This window comes from Ovis canadensis, chromosome 16 (assembly GCF_042477335.2).
Source record: "Ovis canadensis isolate MfBH-ARS-UI-01 breed Bighorn chromosome 16, ARS-UI_OviCan_v2, whole genome shotgun sequence".
NCBI lineage: Eukaryota > Metazoa > Chordata > Mammalia > Artiodactyla > Bovidae > Ovis > Ovis canadensis.
Genome location: NC_091260.1, coordinates 33,841,553 through 33,866,243, shown reverse-complemented (window position 1 = coordinate 33,866,243; position 24,691 = coordinate 33,841,553). Strand labels below are relative to the sequence as shown.

Sequence of the window (24,691 nt, the reverse complement as noted above, 5' to 3'; positions counted from 1 at the left end):
ACCCTGCCCACCCCTTGAATTTGGACTCCTGGCCTCCACAATGGGAGAGAATACATTTCTGATGTTTAAAAAAGAATAATAAATAAAGTGAAGACTGCAAATGTCATCCAAATGAAAAACCACCTAGGCTTCATGCGCAAGTTTCTGATACAGTTGGAGAATTACTACTAGGGAAAGATGAAGGGCTGGACTTCCTTATTTAAAAACTCTTGCAATTTATCTCAGTTCTTATGTATATGATAAGAACTTCCTCTCGAGCCAGGAAACTTTGCAAGTATGAAATCATCTGAAAGGAGGGGTAAAGAAGGAAGTAACTGACCTACGTGAGAAGAGGAACCAGTTCTAAACCGAAGCGGGTTTGAAGCATAGCCAAAAGGACAAAAGAAAGCTTGGCATGCAACTCTCAAGGTAAGAACCTGCTTTAAGGTATGTGGGTAATGGAAACTATAAAATAATAGTTCATTTTAAATAGGCATGGCTTTTTATCTTATCAAACACAGTGTGTGTAGCATTAGGTGGCCATATGTTGAAAAACCAGTTTACAGCCTGTGAGGTCAATGTTTCCTTACTAGGGGAGAGGCTCACAAGCACAAGGGTATGCTTTAGTGTTGCCTTGTTTTCAAACAGAAGGGCAGTATCTGACTAAAATTTCAGAACTTTGTCAACAATTTGTGATTTTAAGACAAATGAATAATGGTTGGGTATACCTGTTGGAATTGTCTTCCAAAACTGAAAGTCTTCTCTCAAACTGGGCAAGGTGAAACTTACAAGTTACCTTTGAAGGACTCTTATTTAACATGACTCCCATTCTAGTCCACTCCAGTATTCTTGCCTGGAGAATCCCATGGACGGAGAAGCTTGGTAGGCTACAGTCCACGGGGTCGCAAAGAGTCGGACACGACTGAGCAACTTCACTTCACCTTCACCTTCCCATTCTAGTAGGTCTTTGTTTTTGTCTTACAGGGCTTTTTTCCTATTATTTTGAAGAAAGGGAACAGATACATTTATTTTCCTGTAAGATATCTCTTTGTCTTTATCTCAGTAAACACTTCTTTGATAAACAGGTTTAATCTGGGGAAGGCACTCAAATGTCTACTCCACACAGAACGACATAGATGGTTAAAAGTAAATTCTCCTCTTGGAAATCCAGAGAGCGATATATTACCTTATCCTCTGAGGGCATTAGGTAAGCCTTCCTGCTTCTGTTGCAACCATAGCACTTTTTAAAAAGCTGGTTAGTTTCAATCAATATTTGAAGTTTAGTTCCAATATGCTGGCAAACATTTACTTAAATGAGTTACTATCTATACCATAAAATATCTTACATGTGGTCAGTTCTCAGCTGTTGCAGAAAGGAAGTGGGATCCTAATGGTTGAAGTCGCTTGCCAAACCTTGAACACATAGCACTGTGTCTGGCCTTAGAAAGGAGGAACCTGCAAAAGTTCAAAAGAGATTAAAGGATGTTGCAGTCTGGGGTGTTTGTCCCTATACTTTTATCAAAGAAATGTTATAAATCAGCTGCATCTCATATTTAATTTAGTATTTTATGTGAAATGCCAGATTGAAACTTTGCACATTTGATGTATTCTAACCTTGAACAAGTTTAGAAATGTTCACTGTTGTATGTGAGTACTCACTGAGAGCAGGGCACAATTTCAGGGTTTCTTTTTTTCTTGTCTATCACTACTGTTTTTATCCTAAGGCAGGTTGCTGTATTCACTAGCAAGTATTTAACAAACCAGCTATTCTGTGTCTAGTACTGCTGCTGGTAATATAAAGATAAATAAGATACGATTCCGAACCCCAAGAACCTCAGAGCTAATCATCTATAAAAATTTAGTGATGGATGATGTGCTTGACAGACATTTATAGAAGTCTGGGTAGGAATAATATTTAGGGGAAAACTTTACTTGAATCCAGATTTAATCACTTCTTAGTCCTTAAAGAAGTTACTTAACTATCCTCTTGTTTCTCATACATAAAATAAGGATAGTAGTAGTATCTACTTCCCATGACAGCTGTGCATGGTAGGGTTAAATGAGCTAATTCATGTAACAGTGTTTAAAAGCTGACCCCAAATAACTAAATACTACTAATGGACGTTCAGCAGATGATCATCATCATCATCTGATAAGCACTGTGAAACTGAATGACTATAGTTATCAATGCCGTAGTATCTATTTGAAAGTTGCTAAAAGAGTAGATCATTAAGGTTCTCATCATAAGAAAAAAAAATATTTAACTGAGCTGATGGATGTTAACAAAGTTTAGTGTGGTAAATAGTTCACGGTACATGCAAATATCATATCACCATTTGTATAACTTAAACTGATACAGTGTGGTATATCAATTATATATCTCAATAAAACTGGAAGAAAACAACAATGATGAAAACAACGTTGGATGTGTCTAAAAACATACGGCAGTAATGTTTTGTTGATAAAATAAATCATAGTAGAACATTCAGAGTAGTTGAATACTTCCAGTTTCTCTCCCCTCTGCCATTTTAAAGCATCAACAGGTAAAACTATAAAATTATCTTAATTAAATGAAAGTTTTTTGCTGGAAGTTGTGATTAGACTAATGATAGGAAGACTCAAATTCTGTTTTAAATATTTTGGTTACAGGTATTTTGTTTTTACATCAAAGGACTCTTTTCTTAAGTACACACTGTACACTTTACAAGACATGTCTTGCATTTTAAACTATCAGCTTAAACAGATGCTTAGATTTTGAGTCCTATGTTTATTTAATAATTTATTCAATAAATATTGACTGAGTGTCTTTTCTGTGCTAGGTGCTAAACATATTCTCTAGGGATATACAGAGGAAAAGACCTGATCTCTCTCCACCATATAACCAGACAGAAAGACACAATTTTGTGTAATTTAAGTTGTCATGCTATAATAGAGAAAGTGAAAGTCGCTTAGTCACATCTGACTCTGGAGTGGGTAACCTTTCCCTTCTCCAGGGGATCTTCCCAACCCAGGGATTGAACCCAGGTCTTCCACATTGCAGGCGGATTCTTTACCAGCTGAGCCACAAGGGAAGCCCCTATAATAGAGAACTAAGTCTTTCATATGGGAATAGAAAGAAAGGTGTGATTAAGAAATAGACATGGTCTCCGACCACTAGAAAGAGGGGCAGGCGAGGCTTCACAGAGGAGGTGATAGGGGATAGAAATGATTGTCCATCTGTACTCTTCTCCCTTGCCTCCTGTTGTGTTCGAAGCATTATCTTTCTCTTGAAGACGATTAGCCTTATTGTCAAAAACAATGTTGAAATCTAAGTGATAAAACCACTCAGACTTCGGCAGACATGTCATTTTAACTCTCCCACCCACTCACACCAGTGAGGACTGTATTCTATGTTAAAATAAAAACTCACTGAATACAACAGCTAGTACTGCCTTCTATATTAAAGCAAAAACCTAGTGCTGCAGCTAGCGCAGTACTATATTCTGTCTTGAAGGAAGAGTTTACTAAATGCCAATGCTTAATGTACTGATAGAAATTAGCAGGTTTTTTTTTATTATGCTTGTATTAAATATGCAATTAAAATGTTTTTAATTTATAGCAGGCAGCTGGATGGCAGATCGTTCAACCTTCCCTTTCTTGAGTTTTCTACTCTGTTATTATTTTCCACTCATTTGTGCTTTATTTTGTGATTCATTGATAGCAAAGGAAGCGGAGTTGGATAAAATCCCTTCTGACACAGTACAATTATACAATAACAATTGTGTAATCATCAGATACAACGAGAGCCAGCTTCCAAAATCAAGGTTACTCAGTCTCTCCTCTGACACCAAGATCTTGCCATATAATGTCCTTTCATATCTGAAATGCCAAAACAAGCTTCAGAAATTACTTTCAAACAACACTTTATGAGAAATTACAGTGGCTTGTACCTGTGAATTCATTAAGGGCTTCACCATAGTAACAAACGACATTGTTTGTGCAGAGATGCTGAGAATCTGTGGAAATACTTCAGTGGCCATGTCTATAGGAATTTCCCTTCTTTTACTGTTGGTGATCTGTGGAATCGGGTGTGTTTGGCAGTGGAAACACCAGAATACCATGCAATTTACCTTACCAAAGTTTTTGCAGAGGAGGAGAAGCAGGAGAAAAGACTGTACTAAAACATTCTTCTTGAGTCCCCAGTTTATCAGCCCAAGGCATAAAATCTCAGTTCCAACTCAAGACCGCCATTCTGCTGGGAAGGACACTAACATCCACGACAACTATGAAAATGTGAAAGTGCGTCCTCCTGAAGCTGAAGGAGAAACGGACAAGAAACTGTATGAAAATACTTGGCAGACCAATCCTGAGGAGCATATCTACGGAAACGAGACACCATGTGACTATTATAACTTCAAGAAGCCTAGTACTTCTGAAGCCCCTCAAGAGGAAGACATATATATTCTTCCAGATTCATATTAATTTTGCAAAATGTGTATTTAGTTATTGGAGGGTAAATATTCTCTGAGGCTTTATTGAACTGATACCATCAAATTCTTCTGTTGAAACTTGATGATCTCCTTTATTGCCACCCTTCTGAATCCTATGTATATCACTGTGGACTAATTCTAGATATCCTCGCCATCCTTCTTGGATTAATTCTGAATTGTGTTTCATTGATTCTTCCTTCTGAGCATTACTTGCTATCCTTTTCTATCTGTACCACTTTTCTGGCTCGGGATTGTCACCGTCTGCTCACTAGTCTTTCTGGCTTGAGTTCCTACATACTCAGTGATGCCGCATAACTGCAGAATCCTTGAGACGCTGCCAGATTCGTCTTCAGAAAACATTCCCAGTGGCCACATCACTCCTCTGCATAAAACCTCTTACTGTCTCCTCTTTGCAAAAGACATACTATTCAGAATTCTAACTCCAGAATTTTACACAGTTCAAACTCACTTTTCCAGTGATTTATGCTAATCTCTCACTTCTCTGTGTTCATCAAAACCTGCCAAACCCATCTCTCCTCCTCAGCTTTCCTTGTCTGCCCCCTCTTAAGCCTGTCTTGGACCATAACTTCTTCCTTCTGAGTCTTTGAATCATTCCAAACCCACGTATACCATTTTTCTTTCCTGGTGTCCTCTAGATTTTGCTGCCTGTTCAGTTCTTTGGGCATTTAAACATATGAGTGTTTGCAATGGCATTTTATTATTTAGTGTCGTATGAAAATGTCCTAAATCCCATACTAAATAGTAAGGAACTGCCTCATATTCATATTTTAACCCCAATGTCTATAGACTGCCATATGAGGCACTCAGTATTGTTCAGTTGACAAGAATTGAACTGTACTCTTCACTAAGTACTTTTGAAAACAATCTAATAAATCCATCCATCCAAGGAATATTTATTGAATACCTTCTATTTACTTCTTAGTGTGCTGTACACATGGACGGGGTAAAACAGTGAAAAGAAAGACATGGGTCCTGAGCACACACTGCCTAGTATGAAAGAAAAGACAATCAACAACTACTATGCTCTTTATTAAGCTATGATACTTCTTAAACCCACCGTTGGCTATGCTGCTCTAAATTGCTCAGGCTGAACTCCACAAACTACCTTTTTCCTTTGCCAGGTGTGTCCACATTAGGATCTCTCAAAAGGGGAAGGCTGGTAGGTAATAAACAGGAAGCAAAGGGGGCCTGCCCCTTCTTGTTCTCCCTGTTGTCCTGAGAGGTACTATTTTCATTTAAGTTACTCCAGCATCACTGGTGGTTCGCAGTTTCCAGTTTCTTCCAGCACTCTTTAGTAAAAGCAACTTCTTTGCACCTTGTCAGAGACGCCAGCAGCAGCCAAGCAGCACCCTTCCCTTAGTATCTGAGAACCAGCTCCTGCAGCCCTCCTCCAAGCTCCCGAGGGACCAGCAGGAAACAAACGGCACCTACAGCTCCAGGTCCCAGTCCCCCTCCAAGTTTCTGATGATCCCCAGTCTTAGGTATGGTGGCTATTTCCTGCACTCACTATCTCTCTGGTACATCAATGGCATCTTTCTGTGTTTTCAGTCTATCAGTACTTTTGTGGTTGTTTTTTAATTAATGTTGTCTATTCAGTTCTCCATTTTAAAACAAACTGGTATGGTTACTGTTTCCCAAAGTGGACCCTGAGTGATACAACTAAAAATGATACAGTAGGTGTTCTGAAGGAAAAAAGCATTCTGTGTTTGAGAACAATGGCATTTGGTAGGGAAAAGGATTCGAATTTTAATCAGATTACCAAAGGAGGCCTGTCTAAAGGGACACTTAAACTGAGACCTGAGGGTGAAAGGGGCTCTCCGTGTAGATGTGGTGTGACAGGGATGGGACCAGCATGTGGAAAGACTCTGAGGCATGACGGAAGCTATGGCGCTCTGGGAACTTAAGGATAGCCATGGTGCCTGGAGCTTAGGGAGGACTGAAGTGACACCTGGTAGGTCAGCAAAGGAGGAAACAGCAGACAATGCAAATTCTCGTCAGTCTTGCTAAGTGGCTCAGGCTCTAATATGGTGGCAAATGGAATCTAACAAACAGTTTTAAGCAGACGAGTGACATAACATTACGTTTTTTAAAGAGCTGCGGGGTTGAGAAATAATTGGGAAGGCTCAAAATGGAAGTGGAAGATTATCATTCACTAACTACTCCCTGATGAAAATCTGTAAAGGTTTTCATGGCAGAAAATCATGGCAAGGTTTGAAATGGCTCCTAGGCACTTTCCAGAGGTGAACAGGATTTGTGTTGATCTTGAGGATTTCTGTTGGTCCTGGAGCAGATGGTCATTTTGAAGTCTCAAACAGGAAGTTCTTGCTAGAATAATCTATATCCATGCCTACCTAGTACTCCGTCATAGTAGCTGAAAATAACCTGACAGAAACACCACCAGAGAGTATCTCTGTCCTGGTAGGATCCTGGGCATCAGGCTGGAATGAGCAAGGGAGTTGATCCAGAACAGCTAGATGGTATTAGGTAAGGGGACGAGTCTCACCATCAAAGTGACCAGCCACAGACGGGTACCAGAGAAGCTGCTCTGAGAGTTTGATCTGAACAGTAAACAGAAGGTAATAAAGCAAGGTTTTTCAATGAGCTACGCAAGGGCCTGTTTTCTGTGGCGATCAATAGTGTGTTGAAGTATATCACCGCTATATTACCGTTATGATGAAGTGTAAGTCAGACCGAAGTGAAATGTCGCAAGTTGCAGGCTGAACACAAGGTCAAGGAGCCAAGTGCTCATGGTTGGCAGGCGTTAGCTGTGAGGTCCGACAGAGATGGCCTACCGGTCCCAGGGTGTGAACTTGCCGCATTTCACAATAAAGCGGCAGTCATTATGTTTGATGCTACTGTGCATTCTTCCCACACCCCCAACACCCTTCCTCTTTCCCTCTTGTGGTACTTGTGGTTACTTTTGCTAATAATATAACTCAGGTGCAAACTGCTGCTGTCAATTTGACTTAGACTAATTTTGTTTTCTGTCTCTCAAGGACAATTTTCACTTTTTAGATTTTAAGAAGGCAGAGAAATATTGCAAGAAAGAATGCAGATAGGAGAAAGAAATGTGAAAGGGGGGGTGGGGAAGAAGGAAGAGGAGGAGGAGAAGTGAAGCAGGAGGGAATGAGAGGAGGAGAGAGAGAAGCAAGAATAGGAGATAGGAGAGGGGACAGAGAATGGAGAGTATGGTAAAAAGAGAAGTTGAATGATGGTTTCCTTGACTTCCTCTGTCGTCCTCCTCAAAGCCCCCACCTCCACACCCCACACAAGAATTCCTAGTAAGGTAAGCAGATATGAAAAAAAGGAAGAAGTCGTCTGCCGTTACTGCCTTTCTAACCTTGTTGAAGGTAAGTAACAATTGGCCACTAGGAAACACCCTGGTGAGCTTCCCTGGTGGCTCGATGGTAAAGAATCTGCCTGCCAACGCAGGGGACTCAGGTTTGATCCCTGGGTCAGGAAGGTCACCTGGAGAAGAAAAGGGTAACCCATGCCAGTATTCTTGTCAGGGAAATCTCATGGACGGAGGAGCCTGGCAGGCTACAGTCCTTGGGGTTGAAAAAGAGTCAGACGTGACTGAGTGAACAACAACAGACACACTAGTACTTGCACACACCCTTGGTGTGGAAGTGTGCTTCTGTGATCACCAGCCTTCTTGCCAGTCCTCCAAACTTAGAGACATTACTTTCTCAGCTCTGAATGCTCTTCCTTAAGCTATTCACACTGTGAGCTCCCCACTTCATTTAACTCTGATCAAAAGATGCCTACTCAGAGCTGACCCCCCCCACCCCCGCAATCTGAAATGGCCCCCCTACCATGGATCTCAGACCCTTTATCTTAGTTGCCTTTTAGCACTTATCACTGTCTGACAAGTGTTTATGTGTATGCTTAGAATCTATTCCCTTTACCTAGAATGCAAGCTTTGTGAGGGCAGAAACATTTTCTGTCTTACTCTCTGCTTGGGCATCAGTACTTGCTTATAGGATGTACTCAATTATGCTTGCTAACCAAATCATTAGGATATACCAAGCCAGATTTTAATATAAATTCAGTGCCATGAGACTGCTTTGCCATTTCAGTACAGGTGATCTTGGTCCCTGTGATGGCAGCTATCTGGGCCAGGTGGTGCCAGCCAGGTAGAAGGGGTGGAGCAGAGGGGCCCTTGAGCCAGGGGGGAGACTGGGCTTTTGAGCTCTATGGAGGAAAGGGAAGAGAAGGGACCACCACCTGACCGTCTTTCCACATTTTTGACTGCTATTCTCAGCCAGTCGCCAGCTGGAATTTTATGATTCGAGGAGCGGTAAGTCAGTCACCCCCTTTTAGGGCTTCCATTGTGTTATCCCTTGCAGCATGCTCCCTGTCTCCCCTTCCTAGTTCTTTTGAAAGCTCCTTTCCTGTTTTATGCCCTTACAGGACAGTGGTTCTCCATGAGGCTTTCCTTGCCTCCCCATTCCTTCTCACACTCCTTCTCCAGGTGACCTAGACATTTATGCCTGAACTCTCCTGCCCCAGTGTCCTTTGGAAGCACTTGATTCACATAGCTCACCATCTAATGCTTATTTCTGGGCAGTATCCTTCAGATATCTGAAATTTAACGTGGGCCAAGCTGATGGTGAGGAGTCAAGCTTTGGGTGTCAGAAATAGAAATGGAATTAATGATGGGATGAGAGAAGGCTCAGAGATACGGGGATGGTATCCATTGCACAGGTTGCTTGCTAATAATTTCAAAAATTGACAGTTCAGAATGTCCCAGTGTCAAAAACATCAGCCTCAAAATATCATGGTGTCAGTATACCGTGTATTGAGCACCTGTCTCTTGAACATCAGTGCCTGGCTCAAACAAAGTTTGTCCCTGTGATCCCCCATCATTAAACTCAGGTGGGTTGCACAGTTAGAAAACAGTATGTCTTTCCTGCTCTTCCCCTGACTGCTTAGTGACGAGCTCTGAAATGTAACACTGTGTTATAGTAGCAAAACAGGGTCCAGGGCTTTCGAGGCATCAGGCTAGCAGAATTGTCTGATGGCTATAGGTGTATGGCTCAGTGCTAAGTTGCTTCAGTCATGTCCAATTCTTTGGGATCCCATGGACTGTAGCCCACCAGGTTCCTCTGTCCGTGGAATTCTTCAGGAAAGAATACTGGAGCGGATTGCCATGCCCTCCTCCAGGGGATCTTCCCAACCCAGGGATCAAACCCAGGTCCCTTTTAAGTCTCCTGCATTGGCAGTCAGGTTCTTCACCACTAGTGCCACCTTGGGAAAGAGCTGCTTACTTCATTTACTTTAGCATTTTTGGTTATTATTTTTGAGTGTTTTTAGGATTAACTGCATTGAGCTGGACCTAAAAAGCAGTGATCAAAGGACTAAATCATGAAAAAAAAAAAAAAAACCACATACCACAGACCAGGGATTTTAGGATTTGTCCACTTTGAATGAATGGCTATCTACTGATATCCCTGTGAAGGATAGGAAAACTGCAAATATATCTTGAATAGGAGCACCTTCTGGTAGATTCTTACAGTTGGATAGACAGGAAGTTGCAGAACACCAAAGTCCTGACATTTATAACAAAAGACTTTAATGACCTTGTAAGATAAAGTGATTTCAGTCATGTAACAAGTATTTGTGAAGTGCCTGAAACTCCAGTACTTTGGCCACCTCATGTGAAGAGTTGACTCATTGGAAAAGACTCTGATGCTGGGAGGGATTGGGGCAGGAGGAGAAGGGGACGACAGAGGATGAGACGGCTGAATGGCATCACCGACTCGATGGACGTGAGTTTGAGTAAACTCTGGAGTTGGTGATGGACAGGGAGGTCTGGCATGCTGCAATTCATGGGGTCACAAAGAGTTGGACACGACTGAGAGACTGAACTGAACTGTGGTGTAGCAAACACTGAAAGAGGACTGGAAATTCAGCAGTGGGGTTGGTGGATGGGGGGAATAGAGACAGACCCTGCCTCTGCATTTGACGAGCTCACACAGTTTGAAGGAGTCCTGATATTTCTGCAGGCTATTAGAATGTATTGATGTATGGTGTGACAGGGAGGCACGTGGCATAATGCAAGACTCACCAGGCTTGGGGTTAAGAAAGGTTTCCTGTGGAAAGTGAGTCCTAAACCGAGACCTGGAGGACAATTACGAGATAACCAGGCAAGGAAGCTGAGGGAACGATGGTCCGAAAACAGGAGATAGCATGTGTAAGGCCCCAGAGTACAGGAGGTGTTCAAGAAGTAAAAGAACATAAATACCCCTGAAGTGTAGTCTGTTAGAGGAGAAGGGCAGGAGCAAGGTGATACCTATAAGCAAAGGTCAGCTGATGCCAAGCTTTGTAACACAAGCTGAGGAATTTGAACTTGATCCTAATAAAACGGATATCAGAATAGGGTCTTAGGTCATGATATCAGAATAGGGTCTTAGAAGGCAGAAATGACATGGATTTTTTCCAAAAACCATAGGCTATTACAAATATATAATCTCCCAGCTGCAACAGAATAAGGGAAGTGAGATTCTGAGGTTCAGGATATAGGACTTGATTCTAACAAGCATGTGTCCATGCGTTTTTATAAAATAAGCAGTGCTCTCCAGTGTTTTATTAAGGCTCCCATAGCTTTTAATTTAAATTCAGCTCCTGTAGCTTTGCATTTTGAGATTCTCCCAACAGAAATGGGAATTAAGCAAATGAGAGAGGCTCAAACAAAAGGAAGCGCAGAAGATGGTAAATTGCCAGATGCAATCAAGGCTGATGAAGGTGTGACTGCAGCTATTGACCTATGCTGTTGCCATGGAAACAACAGCTCTGTGGTCCTGGAGTGCTTTTCCTTTTTTAAGGACAGATTGGCTTTAGTGAATAGTTAAGAGTGAAAATTATGGAAGTTGGATCACCCAGTGCCACGTGTATCCTAATTTTTTGTTGATAACAGAGACAACAGCTAACGGGGTCTGAGGTGAGCTCCCCAGAAGCCCAGAAGCTATCAAAGGCATAAGGTTAAGGCTTGATGAAAAGCAGAGTTTAGCCATTGCCTCCGGCCCTCTTCCCCACCTCCACTCCATACTAGACTGACCTATTAATTGTGATATTGAGAATTTAGGAGGAAGAATATAATTAACTAGGCTTTATCTATTAATGTGATATTTTAAAACAGCAGATTAGCAGATTGGAGACTCATCAAGCAAATACATAGAAATGTCCATTTTATTTTCCTTCTTAGGTGTTTCTAAGAAGACTGTAGTCCAGATTATATTCCTAGTAATGGAGTGGCTTCTAAGCACCAAACACCATGATAAGGCTGTATGTGAATTCTTTCAAAACAATTCTATTGCATTAGTACTATTGTTATCCCCATTTTACTGATAAGATTGAGACTTCGAGAAGTTAAATCTGACCAGAGATCTTAGTGTCAATAAAAAAAAAGGAGGCAGAATTTGAACCCAGTCATTCTGATGAGAGATTTGCTCAGGTTATTTTGTCACAGTATTATGAGCTAATGATATCTTCTATCTTAACACTGTGGAATTTCAGACCTAGAAAATAGCTTGGAAATTATCTAGACTGACTTCCTCATCTTGCAGATGAAAACAACGAGTCCCAAAAAGTTTATTTGACTTCCCTAGAGTAACACAGTGATTCATAATTAGCCAGGATCAGAACTCAAGACTTTTCAACATAACGTGCTGCCTTTCTTATTGACTGAAAATAGAAAGGTTTAACTTGTTTCGTTTCTTAATCCAAGTCTTCTTCATGGTATCCTTTTGAGTCTCATTTCCTGAGGCCTTTCTTTCCTCTATTCTGTTTAGCAGGGCCTTCTCTGCATCTAGAAATGATGTTGATTTTTCTAAATGTTAAGCAAAGATCGTCCTAAGAGAGCAGAGTATACAGGTTTCTTAATGCATGTGGCTCTTGTGTGGCCAGAGCTAAGTAATGAAGGCCATCAATCAGGAGAGGAGCGGGGCAGACACGTCCTCTCTGGTCATTATTTCTTAAAATGTACTCTGCCGTCATCTTGTCTCATCTGGCACAATTTGTCTAGGCTATATACAGTTTTAACTCAATTATCTGATAAGAGAGACACACGACCAACCGGAGAGGTGCATTCAGGGCGAGTGGAAGGGGGAGGAAGTGGGGAGACATCTGTGACGACTGCATTGCAGGGAGAGGGCTAAGAGCACATTTGAAGGAACAGCTAATGACAGAGTAAATATCCTATCTGGGCTGGCATGGCAAGGGCCTAGAAGCTATTTTCAGTCTGTTTGTTCCAGAAGATCAAGGAGAATATTGTGAAATTCCTGAGCAAGGAAAAACTTGATGTTACATTTAAGGGAGAATCTCCTCCATTTAAAAGAAAAAGATAAAAAAGCAAGAGCAAAGCAATAATTACTTCTGAGTTTGTGAGATCAGCCAATTAAATCTTAGAGCAAAAGTGTGGTAGAGGACTAGAAAAGCGCATGGGAGGTGGGACATTTATAAAAAAGAGGAATGAAAAGATGCACAAAAAAGGAATCCTTGAGAGATTTAGCTAATGTCCTTGATGGTAATCAAAAGAGAAAGTTCTGTCTAAAGTTGAAAACTAGACATCTACAAGGACTAGATAGGGGCATGCAGTCAGGAATTAGGCCCCTGAAAGGCAGTGCCAGCTGAATCTCATATGTGAACCAAGTGAAAGGGCTGACTGCGTGTCTTAATTTTTCAGATCCTCTGCAGAACAAACAATAATCAAATGTGTCCCTTAATTCTAAGTCAAGATGTAGTTCTTTGCTTCTACTATTTCAAATGCATCACACAGATCTGCAGAAATTATTTAATTTTACTGTTTTGTAAAAGTCCTTTCTAATGAAGTATTTTGTAGTCCAAGGATACAGTAGTAAGGGAAAGCAGAGAAGAAGTGGGACCCTTGTCATTTAAGAATGATTTTCATTTCCTCTTTTAATTAACTGTGTTGCATAATATAACAGTACCTTCTTATCCACATGTGTTGAAAAACCTGTGAGACTCAATTTAACATGCATCTCCTCGATTGCAGTTAGGAAAAAAAAGCTGTAACAAAAAGAGGTATATTTTTAATATGTGGACGACATGTTAAACATTTTGCCCTTTTTCCAAAGCCCAGGTTAAATTCCAGGTCACATACAGTCTTCTTTACTTCCAGCAGCCCAAAATTATCTACCTTGTGCTGACTTCCTTCTTCTTCCTTCCATCCATCCATCCATTACCCACCCAATAAATAGTTATTGAGGGTCATTAGCTGTTAGGCATCGTAATAGGCACTCAACGGTGAATAAAAACATACAGTGCCAACAGCCTAGATGAAATACCAAAACAAAAAAAAAGAATCCTTTACAAACAAAAGCATAATTCTAATTACATAACTTATATAAATGCTATGAAGGAAAGAAACATGGTGATATTAAAGCTTGTAATAGAAGAATTTGATTTATTTAAGCAGTCAGGCCAGGCTCCTGACACTGGAATACTAAAGTATTAATTATATAAGCAGAATTCACCTAGATAGAAAACGGGAATTAATGACTGCCTTTCTACAAAAGAGGCCCATTATTGTAAAACATTATCATTGCATTGGCTTGTTTGTGTAAAAGAAAGGGCAAAATCTCCAGTTTCTCTGAAGGGCTTGTTGTTAAACTGCTATTAAAAATAATTAGGAAGAAACAGAAAAATATTGGTAGAGAAAATTTCATACAGATTAGCTTTCTACACAGGTCTGGCATGAACTAAAGTATTTCTAGGCGGTGTAATAGAGTGGAAAAATAAACACTAATAAATATACTAAATCTATATTAGTACCACAGTTCTAATAAATATTAGCTATGTGGCTTTGCAAAAGGTATTTATCCACTCTGAGTCAAAAAAACATCCACAGCTAACAAGTGGTACTACTAATAAGAATCCTGTGATATTGTGAAAACTCAATCATATGTGAAAATGCCTCAGATATTAAGATTATTCAATGCCTGAGATGCATATAAAACATTAATCTGCTGTATAACTTGTCTCAGTTATACTACCTACATATTGTTGTTGGACTTTTCACCATTAAGGAGTACCTTTGATGATTTTCTTCTTCAGAGACTTTGTACTTTGACATATTTTGATCAATAAAATAAACTTCATTTATTATATAGTCACTCATTTTGAAAATTTCAACAGTCATGCACTTGTAACTACCACTCAGAATTTCTGATCAGTGTGATTGCAATTGAATTTATATATTTTTTAAAAACTTCTTGTGCCATTTCCACTTTTTAAATTCAAAATAGTTACCCTTATGTGAACATCGAGACAGCTCTTTTCCAATTCCTTTCCAGGAAAATACGGGGCAAGACTGATGAACCGAAGACAAGGTTGAGGGAGGCTGGGCTGGAGATGTGTGAGATCTGTGCTCCTCCCACCAGCTCTAAGGGTCCTAGCTGAACTCTGATGCAGTAGAACAATATAGCTAAATTCCTAATTTCACTATGCGTACTGTGAAGTCATTGACTCACATGCTTTGGTACGATTTCATTATCACAGTGAGCTCTAATCTTTGGAAAGTTGTCACAGTTATTTGGATGAGTTCAAAGTGTATTAAGAGTTGCTGAGTCCATTACATGGCTTAAGAGTAAACAACAACAAATATTTTCAATTCTCTAACTAGCCTGAACTCTTGAGCAGTTCAGAAATCATTTTGAACTTCAGGAGGTATCCCACAGCTTCAGGTGTGTGATTAGAGTTACCACCAATGACACCTACCCTGCGTATTAGCAGTTCAACTTGCTTACAACCTGTGTATTCTAGAGGTTGCTAAGATTCTATTTTCTTCTTCAACACTAGCTGATTTTTGTTGTCAGTGAAACGGTTATCCAGTTTCTGGAGGTCTAGTTAGGAAATACTTTCATTCAGCTGAGACATAAATGATCGTCCTTACTGGCAAAGCTTTGTTAGGATCTAAACAATAACTGTAGGGCACCCTTTTAGAGAAGATTCTTGAAACCTACAAGTCCCCTTTAGTAGCCAGCAATCCAGAAACAAAAAGTTTACATTTTTGACTTCCAACTAACATTGGGAAGTTTGGTTGCAGTTCAAATGTGACTTCTTCCAGAGACCCATGTGGGTGACTGTGAAGTTCAAGAGGGAGGAAAATTGGAAGGACTTGGCCTCGGGGATTCCCAATGCTTTGTGGAATCTGCCTTGGGGAACACAGTGTCGGTAACTGGGCTTAGAAGGACAAGCTCTCCTGTAGCTTCTGGCTGATCCGTGTCGATACGGGCACTTTCTGTAGAGACAGAGCAGCGGGTCTCGTGTCTGCTGCCCAGTGCGCTCACAGAGCTCCTGCAGATCTCCATAAGATCTTGACTGTCATTTAGCCAGACTATTCTTTCTACCTTATAAGCAGTACGGAGTTCGAGAAGGCTGGTTTCCAAGAGCTAAGGACACTGATCTGATGTAAGTTCCTCTGGCCTGCTTTCTTTATTTCTGTAATCTAGTACTTCTTCCTCCTGTCCTTGTTCAAATCTACAGGCTCCACCCCTCCTGGGAACAAATGGGCCTGGTTTGCAATAAGCACCTTGCAGTGGTTCAGGTCAGCTGGCTCTTCATCTTAGTCCGTGTGGACTCTGACCTGGCAGTGGGGGGCTCGCCTGGAGGGATGGAGGCTGGCAGCATGCAGAACCTCTGCAGAACTCCTCCTGTGTTTACACAGCTGCATCAGGTGATGCCATTTCTCTTACCATGAGACTCTCCATCGAAGATTTTACATGTAGAAAGCCAGCAATCAGGCAGCACCGAGCTGTTTAGGGGGGTGGGTTGGAGGGGGACCAATGTTCATTACTGTTTTTTTGTTTTTTTACACTAAGAAACATCAAAGAAAGCTGTGGAAAAGAACTGGCCCACTGAGAAAAGGATTAGCAGAGAGGGCTGTAACAGAAAGCATTAGAGCTACTTGGAGCACAGACTCTTGGGGTTTATCTCCACTCTTAGAGCACAAACACTGATTTTTTTTTTTCCCCCAAAGCCAACTCTGTCAGGAAAGGGCAGAAGCTGTTATGAGCAGCTTTTCTAGGTAAGCAAAAAGGATGCCTATCCTTCTCTTCCATTACTGGCTCATCTGTGGAACCAATTTGCAAGCAAGTGATGGCCTGCACCTGTGGCCTTGAAGAAACCCATGTTCTCTACCTATCTTTCTTCTGCCCTGTTCCACTTCCCCATCTGTTCCACAGTCTGACCAGGGGCTCCCATAAAGCTTTATCTAGCCCCTTGCTGGCACTTGGGGCCAGAGAGGGCATCTCCCTGCTGGTCTGGCCTTTCTCGTAAGCTAGGGCTCTCATCCTCCAAGCCTTTCAGGGTGAGGCGAAGAACTGGGCAATTTAAACACATAGACTCCACCTGTCGCTCTCACCCATCTTCCAAAGGGGAGCTTCACTTCACCAGGGGGAAGAACCAAGACCTCCACTGGCTTCCAAGGTGCTAGGGAAGGTTTCAAGGTCATTGATTTCACTCTCTTCAGCTTTACGGGCCAAGTTTCATGGGACTACTGACTTTTCTATTCTGTGGTTGATATAATGCCCAATGCTTCTGTTTTATTCCTGATCCTTTCTACTATGCATTTTCCTTTTATCAGGTGTACAAAGTTAAATACTGTGTATTTATCACTGAAACGTACGTGAACTTAAGAGAAAAATAAGCCTTCAGTGTTTTTCCACAAATGTTTAAGCTTCTCTGTAAACTTGAAATAGACAGCAAAATGGTGCAAAAAAAAAAAAAGTTGTTCAATTCAGTCTACATCTCTGTTCAAAGGTCATCAGCTTTTTGTACACCTACTGCCTCTCCTCAGCTGCCACACTTGACAAGCTTCCCTCCTTGGAGCACTATGGAGTGCCTTGAGAAATATTACCTAGAGAGACAGTGTCCATAAAAGTTATATCTGCCCTCATTTGGGCCATGCCATGATGATATGAGTTTCCCTCTTTTCAATTACCAAGATTGTTTATATGCCCTGGAATTATTTCCACCACACTGACTTGCTGGCTGAGTGTGTGCACTTGTCCAAGAGTCAGAATGATATAAGCAGTTGTTGCCCGGGTAGAGGTTATTTAAGTGTGTCCAAAGTCCCACTTACACATCCCTTCTTCCTGCCACAGAGTTTGAATCTCACACCAAAACAAGGTGCTTCTTTATTCTTTCACCTCTAAAATCCTTTGTTTATATGTACAAAAATCTACAAAATCCTTACATGATGTGTTATTAAACCATTACCCACTTAGTGTTACCCACTTAATACTTCAAGAATGAATGTTTCAGATAAGTGACAGGGATTTAGAGAAGAGCTACTGCACATATCAGCAACCGATTAACTGCTTTCTTCTAAGACAAGTGATCACTTAGTGCAGAGGCTCTGGAATTCTGGGCTAGTTCAGAGGGAGGGTGTAATGCTGTTTCAGATGACTTTTGGTAGAAAGATGCTATGAAGAAATAAGCCCTATGCTTCTATATTCCCACCTTCTGATACCCAATCATTCCTTTTAATTCTTGACCTTTATCACCATGACTGCTTAATTAAAAGCATCTTTACACCCCTGCAGGTATTAGCTCATGTAATACCTCAGCATAATGTTAAGCTGGGGATACAGATATGTGAAAGGCAAGCCTCTACCCTTGAATAGTTTATAGTCTGCTTATCCTTATAACCATCCCCCTGTCCCAAGCCATGGACTAATATTGCCTCTCTTTAATTTACATTATTAGGCTGCAAACCTTTGGAATTCATGTCATTCTAGATAAACCATTCATTGCTTTAATTTTTAAAATGTATTCATTTGCCAGGACCATTCTAGACTGTAGCGATGATGTCAAATAACTCACAGACTATTGTGAAAGCCACATAAATAAACCAAAAGTTTTAGTACAATGTAATAAATTCTGTCTTTAGTAGAAGTTCAGGTTCATAGCTACGTGAGCAGAGATGGGGAAGTCTAATTCTGTTTGATAGGGTAAAGTGTGTCTTCAGAAAGAAATGGTGAACTGAGATGGTGGGGGGTGGGTAGGGGTGGGAGGTGGGCAGAGTGCAAGATTCAATTACCTTGGAAGTCCCAGGAAATATTAGATACAAAGTACATTTGACTTGATACAAGAGATAATCTGAGTATGGTCACTATAAGGACCCAGTAGGGCATCATGAGAAAACCAGAGGCATCATGATAACTTCTGTGCAAGTAGAGGTCAGAGGGAGTTTTAATGTTTGGAAAACACTAAAAATAGGAGAGAAACTAAAGGAGAGATGGAAGCTTGTAAAACATAAGTACACAATTTTTCTATTTTGTAGGAAATATGTCTGTGATTCTATACAGGTATTTTAAATAGAGGGAATTTAATAAAGGAATTGGTTTCAAGGGTGTTACAGGACCGTGAGAACAAAAAGGAGTAAGTAATTCTATTCAAAAGATCAGTAACTGCAGAAATCATTTCCTCCCCTACAGCAGCAAAATGGAACCGAGTAGAGCTTACAGTTTCCACACCCCTGAGGCTGCTACTTAGGGATCAAGCTGTGTGAGTCAGGAGCCCAGAAGTGAGGCTCATCAGCCATCACTGCAGAAAGTACCACCAGAAGGCAGAACTAAGAGCTTGTCCCTTCATCCCACCTTCCAACCTAACAGCCAACTGACAAGGGAGCTTGGGAATTTAAGAAATATGGTGTGAGGGTCTCCATCTCCAGGGGTTTAGAGGAGACGACGGAACAGTGATCACGGAGTCGAGAGAGAACAGACGCTGTCTAGCACTGCATGTCCTGAGACAAGAATCTGTTGAGAATCTTCCTCCATAGCCCCCACCCTGAGTATTCCATTAACAAAGGACACGGGGGACACTCGTAGACTTGTTTTCATTTTCTTCAGCACTAGCTACGTACATGGTCACGTCTACTCCTGGGAAATAGGGAATTATTCTAAGTATATACTGGTAATGAATGAGAGAAAGTTGGAACTGTTCGGTAGGTAGAATGGGAAAAACGGGTCCAGAACGGTGGTGGCTACAAGATAAGGAAGGGAAAAGCCCACAAAGATAGAACAAAGGAAGGTCCGAGGCCTGGAGTGAGGACCTCAGGGAGAGCAAACAGCGCTTCTGGCTAGTCCAGTTTACACAGGGCAGGCCCGGGGGAGGAGGAAAAAACATACACAAAGAGGAGCCAAAGGGCTGGGGGTCTCTTCTCTCTCTTCTCTTTGCATCTTTTGGGTCGGCATCCCCTCAAGCCTCGAGGACGTATTTTCCTTTACTTTCTAAATAAAACTGAGCTGTAACATAGAGCTGTAATACTGGTCCATCTGAGAGCTGTAACACTGGTTCGTCGGTTCAAATTTTTGTTGGACAAGACAGAACCGAGGAAATTACACACTTCCCCAGCAGAACAAATAGGAGAGATATGGGTTTAGGAAAAAGGCTTTAAAAACAAGCTGAGTAGTAATTATCTAGAAAAATAAAATTCTCCTATTCCCAACCTATTCTTTACCAACACAATCTTTTTTTTTTTAATCCCCTTATTTTATACATTTATGCTTTTTATTTTTTTAGGTCACCACGTCTGCTTCACTCACACTACTAAAAGATTTAAGAAGAAAATGAATTGTATTTTTCCAACCCAACAGTTTCTAATAATGAAATATGACAAAGCTAACTCTATTAAACAGCTATTCAGCTTGTTCAAATATGCTCTATTGCACATACTGGGGTAGGACAATAAGATTTATCTCTTTCAAATGGAGATTAAATAGCTAAAGATTAGAGGACAATAACAACTGAAAAACTCAGTCAGAGAACAAAAATAGATACATAGCCAATGAGAGTAGATTGGATTTTCAATTTAATTTATGAAAGTGTTCTGTTTTTCATAAAAATGATTGCATTTGTTGATCTTTAAAAGATTAAAATAGAAATGTAAAAGTTGAAGAAAAAAACAATAAAAATACTTTATGCTTTTACTTTTCTATTTCCTCTGTGTAACATTTGATTTTTAAAGGCAGTACACACTAGTGGCCCACAAATATTCAGTACTCTTTAGGATATTGCCTGGAAAATCCCATGGACAGAGGATCCTGGTGGGCTACAGTCCATGGGGTCACAAAGAGTTGGACACGACTGAATGAATGAGCACAGCACATATCTTAAATGGTACTGTATGTTACTCGATTGAACATTTAGACTGACAAATCAGGAGATGTCAAAACTTAAATCAAAATTCTGATTAATTTGTAAAGTTATAAAAACAGCCTGTAACTACAACTCTGGGGGCAATTTGCATGTCATTGCTCTTAGTAGACATATTTTTGGAGTAGTAAATATTGCACCATAAAGCTCCTCTATCACGTGATTTCCACACAAAAGAATAAGGTCCGTAAGACCCTTTTCCTAGTTTCCTCCTGGAATGCTGTTCCCCTAGATACCCATCTAGACAACTTTTTCACTTTATTCAAGACCGATCATCTCATTCACTTCATAATAGTAGCTAACACTTCCCTAACAGCAGGAGTTGTATGATATCAATTATCCAGAAAGGGCAATTTCAATAGGCAATATTTTAAATGCAATTGTTCACAAAATTCAAAAGATACAAGAGGATGTAGTGAAGTTTTCCTTCTAACCCTATCTCATGCTCTCCACTGTCATCTCTTGACACCAGCAAAAGCAACGCGATCTAGGAATACAGTCTATATATAAGTAGTGCATCTTGCCACGGGATGAAGCTCACAGATTCGTTCTCTGTTAATACAAATATGGAGAGTGTACATTCTTGCAGGACCCATGTTGCTGAGATATTTTAATGGGCTAGGATATTTCATTTTCTACCTCATGTGAATAATTAAAGAAACTCTAAAGTACAGAGACATTACATTGTGATGTGAAGTGAGCATTGTTCTTTGGAGAGCAGTAACCAACTCCTCAATGTCTGAGAACACCTCATGGAGAACATCCATTTGTATGTCTATTTTGTTTAAGGGCTGTATTAGTAAGTGTAAGGCTCAGAGAACCACACTCTGAAAAGGACACTCAGGGACAGCCTCTAGTGGACTGACAAAGTTTATTATCCAATTGTGTAGTTTCATAATTTTCAGGGAATAGAGCATAAGACAGACTTGCACGTAGCCTTTTCAGATAAACATCAAAGCATTTAAGCATAAAATACAGTTCCCACCGCCCAAGCCATAACATAGCTTTGGCGAAACGCTAAAGGGAGTCTTATCATGAAACAACAGTCCTTGATCTCAGAAACAGGTGGTCAGAAGGAAGCCTTCGAACGCCTCAAGGCCGGGCATATAACCCTTCGTTATCCGTTCCCAGCCTCAGGCACTCGGTGAATGCTCATAACCCTTTGCTATGCTCGTTCCAGCTTCCAACCTTCATTAAGAATGGAGCAAATACATTTTCAGTATTTGCTCAAAGCCTTCCAGCTCCTCCACAAGTAAGGACTTGTTGTCTGCAAACTGACCCAGGAAGGCAGGTAGTGTAGTTCAAAGCCCGAGAGCCAGGGACCTGATGGTATAGATTCTGGTCTAGGTCTAAAGACTTGAGAACTGGAGTGCTGAAGATAGATCCATGTTCAGTTGAAGTCATGAGGTAGAGAAGACTGGAATCCAACCTCCTTCTGCCCTTTGTTCCATTCAGACCCTCTGAGGATTCAGCCATACCCACCCAAGCTGGGGAGGGCCATCTGCTTTATTCAGCCTACCAATTCAAATGCTAATACATTTGGAAAAGTCTTCTGGACATACAGAATAATGTTTAACCAGCCATATGGCATCCTATGTTTCAGCCAACTTGACATAAAATTAACCATCACAATGGCAAATTTATTACATTTATTAAACATTTAATTTTTGAAAATAATTTTCATAAATATTTAAATGTAAATAACACATGAACAAGACCCAGTATCCCCCTCAGTCAGTCTCTCTCATCAGGAAGCTTTCATAACCCTCTTATCCTTCTCCATCAGAGGGCAGACAGACTGAAAGCCACAATCACAGAAAACTAACCAATCTAATCACATGGACCACAGCCTTGTCTAACTCAATGAAACTATAAGCCACGCCTTGTAGGTCTACCCAAGACAGATGCATCATGGTGGAGAGTTCTGACAAAATGTGGTCCACTGGAGAAGGGAATGGCAAACCACTTCAGTATTCCTGCCTTGAGAACCCCATGAACAGTATGAAAAGGCAAAAAGATAGGACACTGAAAGATGAACTCCCCAGGGTGGTAGGTGCCAAATATGCTACTGGAAATCAGTGGAGAAATAACTCAAAGAATGAAGAGACAGAGCCAAAGAAAAACCAACACACAATTGTGCATATGACTGGTGATGGAAGCAAGGTCCTATGCTGTAAAGAGCAATATTGTATAGGAACCTGGAATGTTAGGTCCATCAATCAAGGCAAAATGGAAGTGATCAAATGGGAGATGGCAAGAGTGAACGTCAACAGTTTAGGAATCAGTGAACTAAAATGGACTGGAACGGGTGAGTTTAACTTAGATGACCATAATATCTTCTACTGTGGGCAAGAATCTCTTAGAAGAAATGGAGTAGCCATCATGGTCAACAAAAGAGTCCGAAATGCAGTACTTGGGTAGTATCTCAAAAACAACAAAATGATCTCTGTTCATTTCCAAGGCAAACCATTCAATATCACAGTAATCCAAGTCTATGCCCCAACCAATAATGCTGAAGAAGCTGAAGCTGAATACTTCTATGAAGAACTCCAAGACCTTGTAGAATTAATACCCCAAAAAGATGTCCTTTCATTATGGGGGACTGGAATGCTAAAGTAGGGGTCAAGAAACACCTGGAATAACAGGCAAATTTGGCCCTGGAGTACAGAATGAAGCAGGGCAAAGACTAATAGAGTTCTGCCAAGAGAAGGCACTGGTCATAGCAAACACCCTCTTCCAACAACACAAGAGAAGACTCTACACATGGACATCACCAGATGGTCAACACTGAAATCAGACTGATTATATTCTTTGAAACCAAAGATGGAGAAGCTCTATACAGTCAGCAAATATAAGACCAGGAGCCTACTGTAGCTCAGATCAAATCTTCCTAAGGCCAAATTCAGACTTAATTTGAAGAAAGTAGGGAAAACCACTAGACCATTCAGGTATGACCTAAATCAAATCCCTTATGATTTTACAGTGAAAGTGAGAAATAGATTTAAGGGACTAGACCTGATAGAGTGCCTGATGAACTATGAATGGAGGTTTGTGACATTGTACAGGAGACAGGGAGCAAGAGCATCCCCAAGAAAAAGAAATGCAAAAACGCAAAACGGCTGTCTGAGAAGGCCTTACAAATAGCTGTGAAAAGAAGAGAAGCCAAAAGCAAAGAAGAAAAGGAAAGCTATGCCCATTTGAATGCAGAGTTCCAAAGAATAGCAAGGGGAGATGAGAAAGCCTTCCTCAATGATCAGTGCAAAGAAATAGAAGAAAACAATAGAATGGGAAAGACTAGAGATCTCTTTTAAAAAAATTAGAGATACCAAGGGAACATTTCACACAAAGCCCTTTATTGATGGGCTCAATAAAGGATAGAAATGGTATGGAACTAACAGAGGCAGAAGATATTAAGAAGTAGCAAGAATACGCAGAAGAACTGTACAAAAAAGATCTTCATGACCCAGATAATCATGATGATGTGCTCATTCACCTAGATCCAGACATCCTGGAATATAAAGTCAAGTGGGCCTTAGGAAGCATCACTACAAACAAAGCTAGTGGAGGTGATGGAATTCCAGTTGAGCTATTTCAAATCCTGAAAGATGATGCTGTACAAGTGCTGCACTCAATATGCCAGCAAATTTGGAAAATTCAACAGTGTCCACAGGACTGGAAAAGGTCTGTTTTCATTTCAATCCCTAAGAAAGGCAATGCCAAAGAATGCTCAAACTACCACACAATTGCACTCATCTCACACGCTAGCAAAGTAATGCTCAAAATTCTCCAAGCCAGGCTTCAGCAATACATGAATCATGAACTTCCAGATGTTCAGGCTGGATTTAGAAAAGGCAGAGGAACTAGAGATCAAATTGGCAATATCCACTGGATCATTGAAAAAGCAAGAGAGTTCCAGAAAAACATCTATTTCTGCTTTATTGACTATCCCAAAGCCTTTGACTGTGTGATCACAATAAACTGTGGAAAATTCTGAGAGAGATGGGAATACCAGACCACCTGACCTGCCTCTTGAGAAATCT

General features: G+C 40.7%; 2 protein-coding genes across 3 annotated transcripts in view; both read left to right on the top strand.

The window, feature by feature from the left end:
* Window positions 1-255: 255 nt before the first annotated feature.
* The window catches only part of RAB3C (RAB3C, member RAS oncogene family), a 362,916-nt gene continuing 338,480 nt past the window's right edge, over window positions 256-24,691 (top strand). The window contains exon 1 of one of the 2 annotated variants that reach the window (XM_069556501.1): window positions 256-408. The gene's annotated coding sequence lies outside the window, so the exon portion shown is untranslated. Of the gene's footprint in view, window positions 409-5,696; window positions 5,951-24,691 lie in introns of those variants that run through there. The other variant, XM_069556503.1, reaches the window with a different exon arrangement.
* Window positions 3,882-5,359, top strand: GAPT (GRB2 binding adaptor protein, transmembrane). Its single transcript, XM_069556506.1, has one exon. It carries the CDS (start codon window positions 3,964-3,966, stop codon window positions 4,438-4,440), a length of 477 nt encoding a protein of 158 aa, XP_069412607.1. The 5' UTR covers window positions 3,882-3,963; the 3' UTR covers window positions 4,441-5,359.

Coding starts and splice junctions, on each gene's coding strand:
- GAPT (XM_069556506.1), top strand. CDS start 3,964: ATGCTGAGAATCTGTGGAAATACTTCAGTGGCCATGTCTATAGGAATT.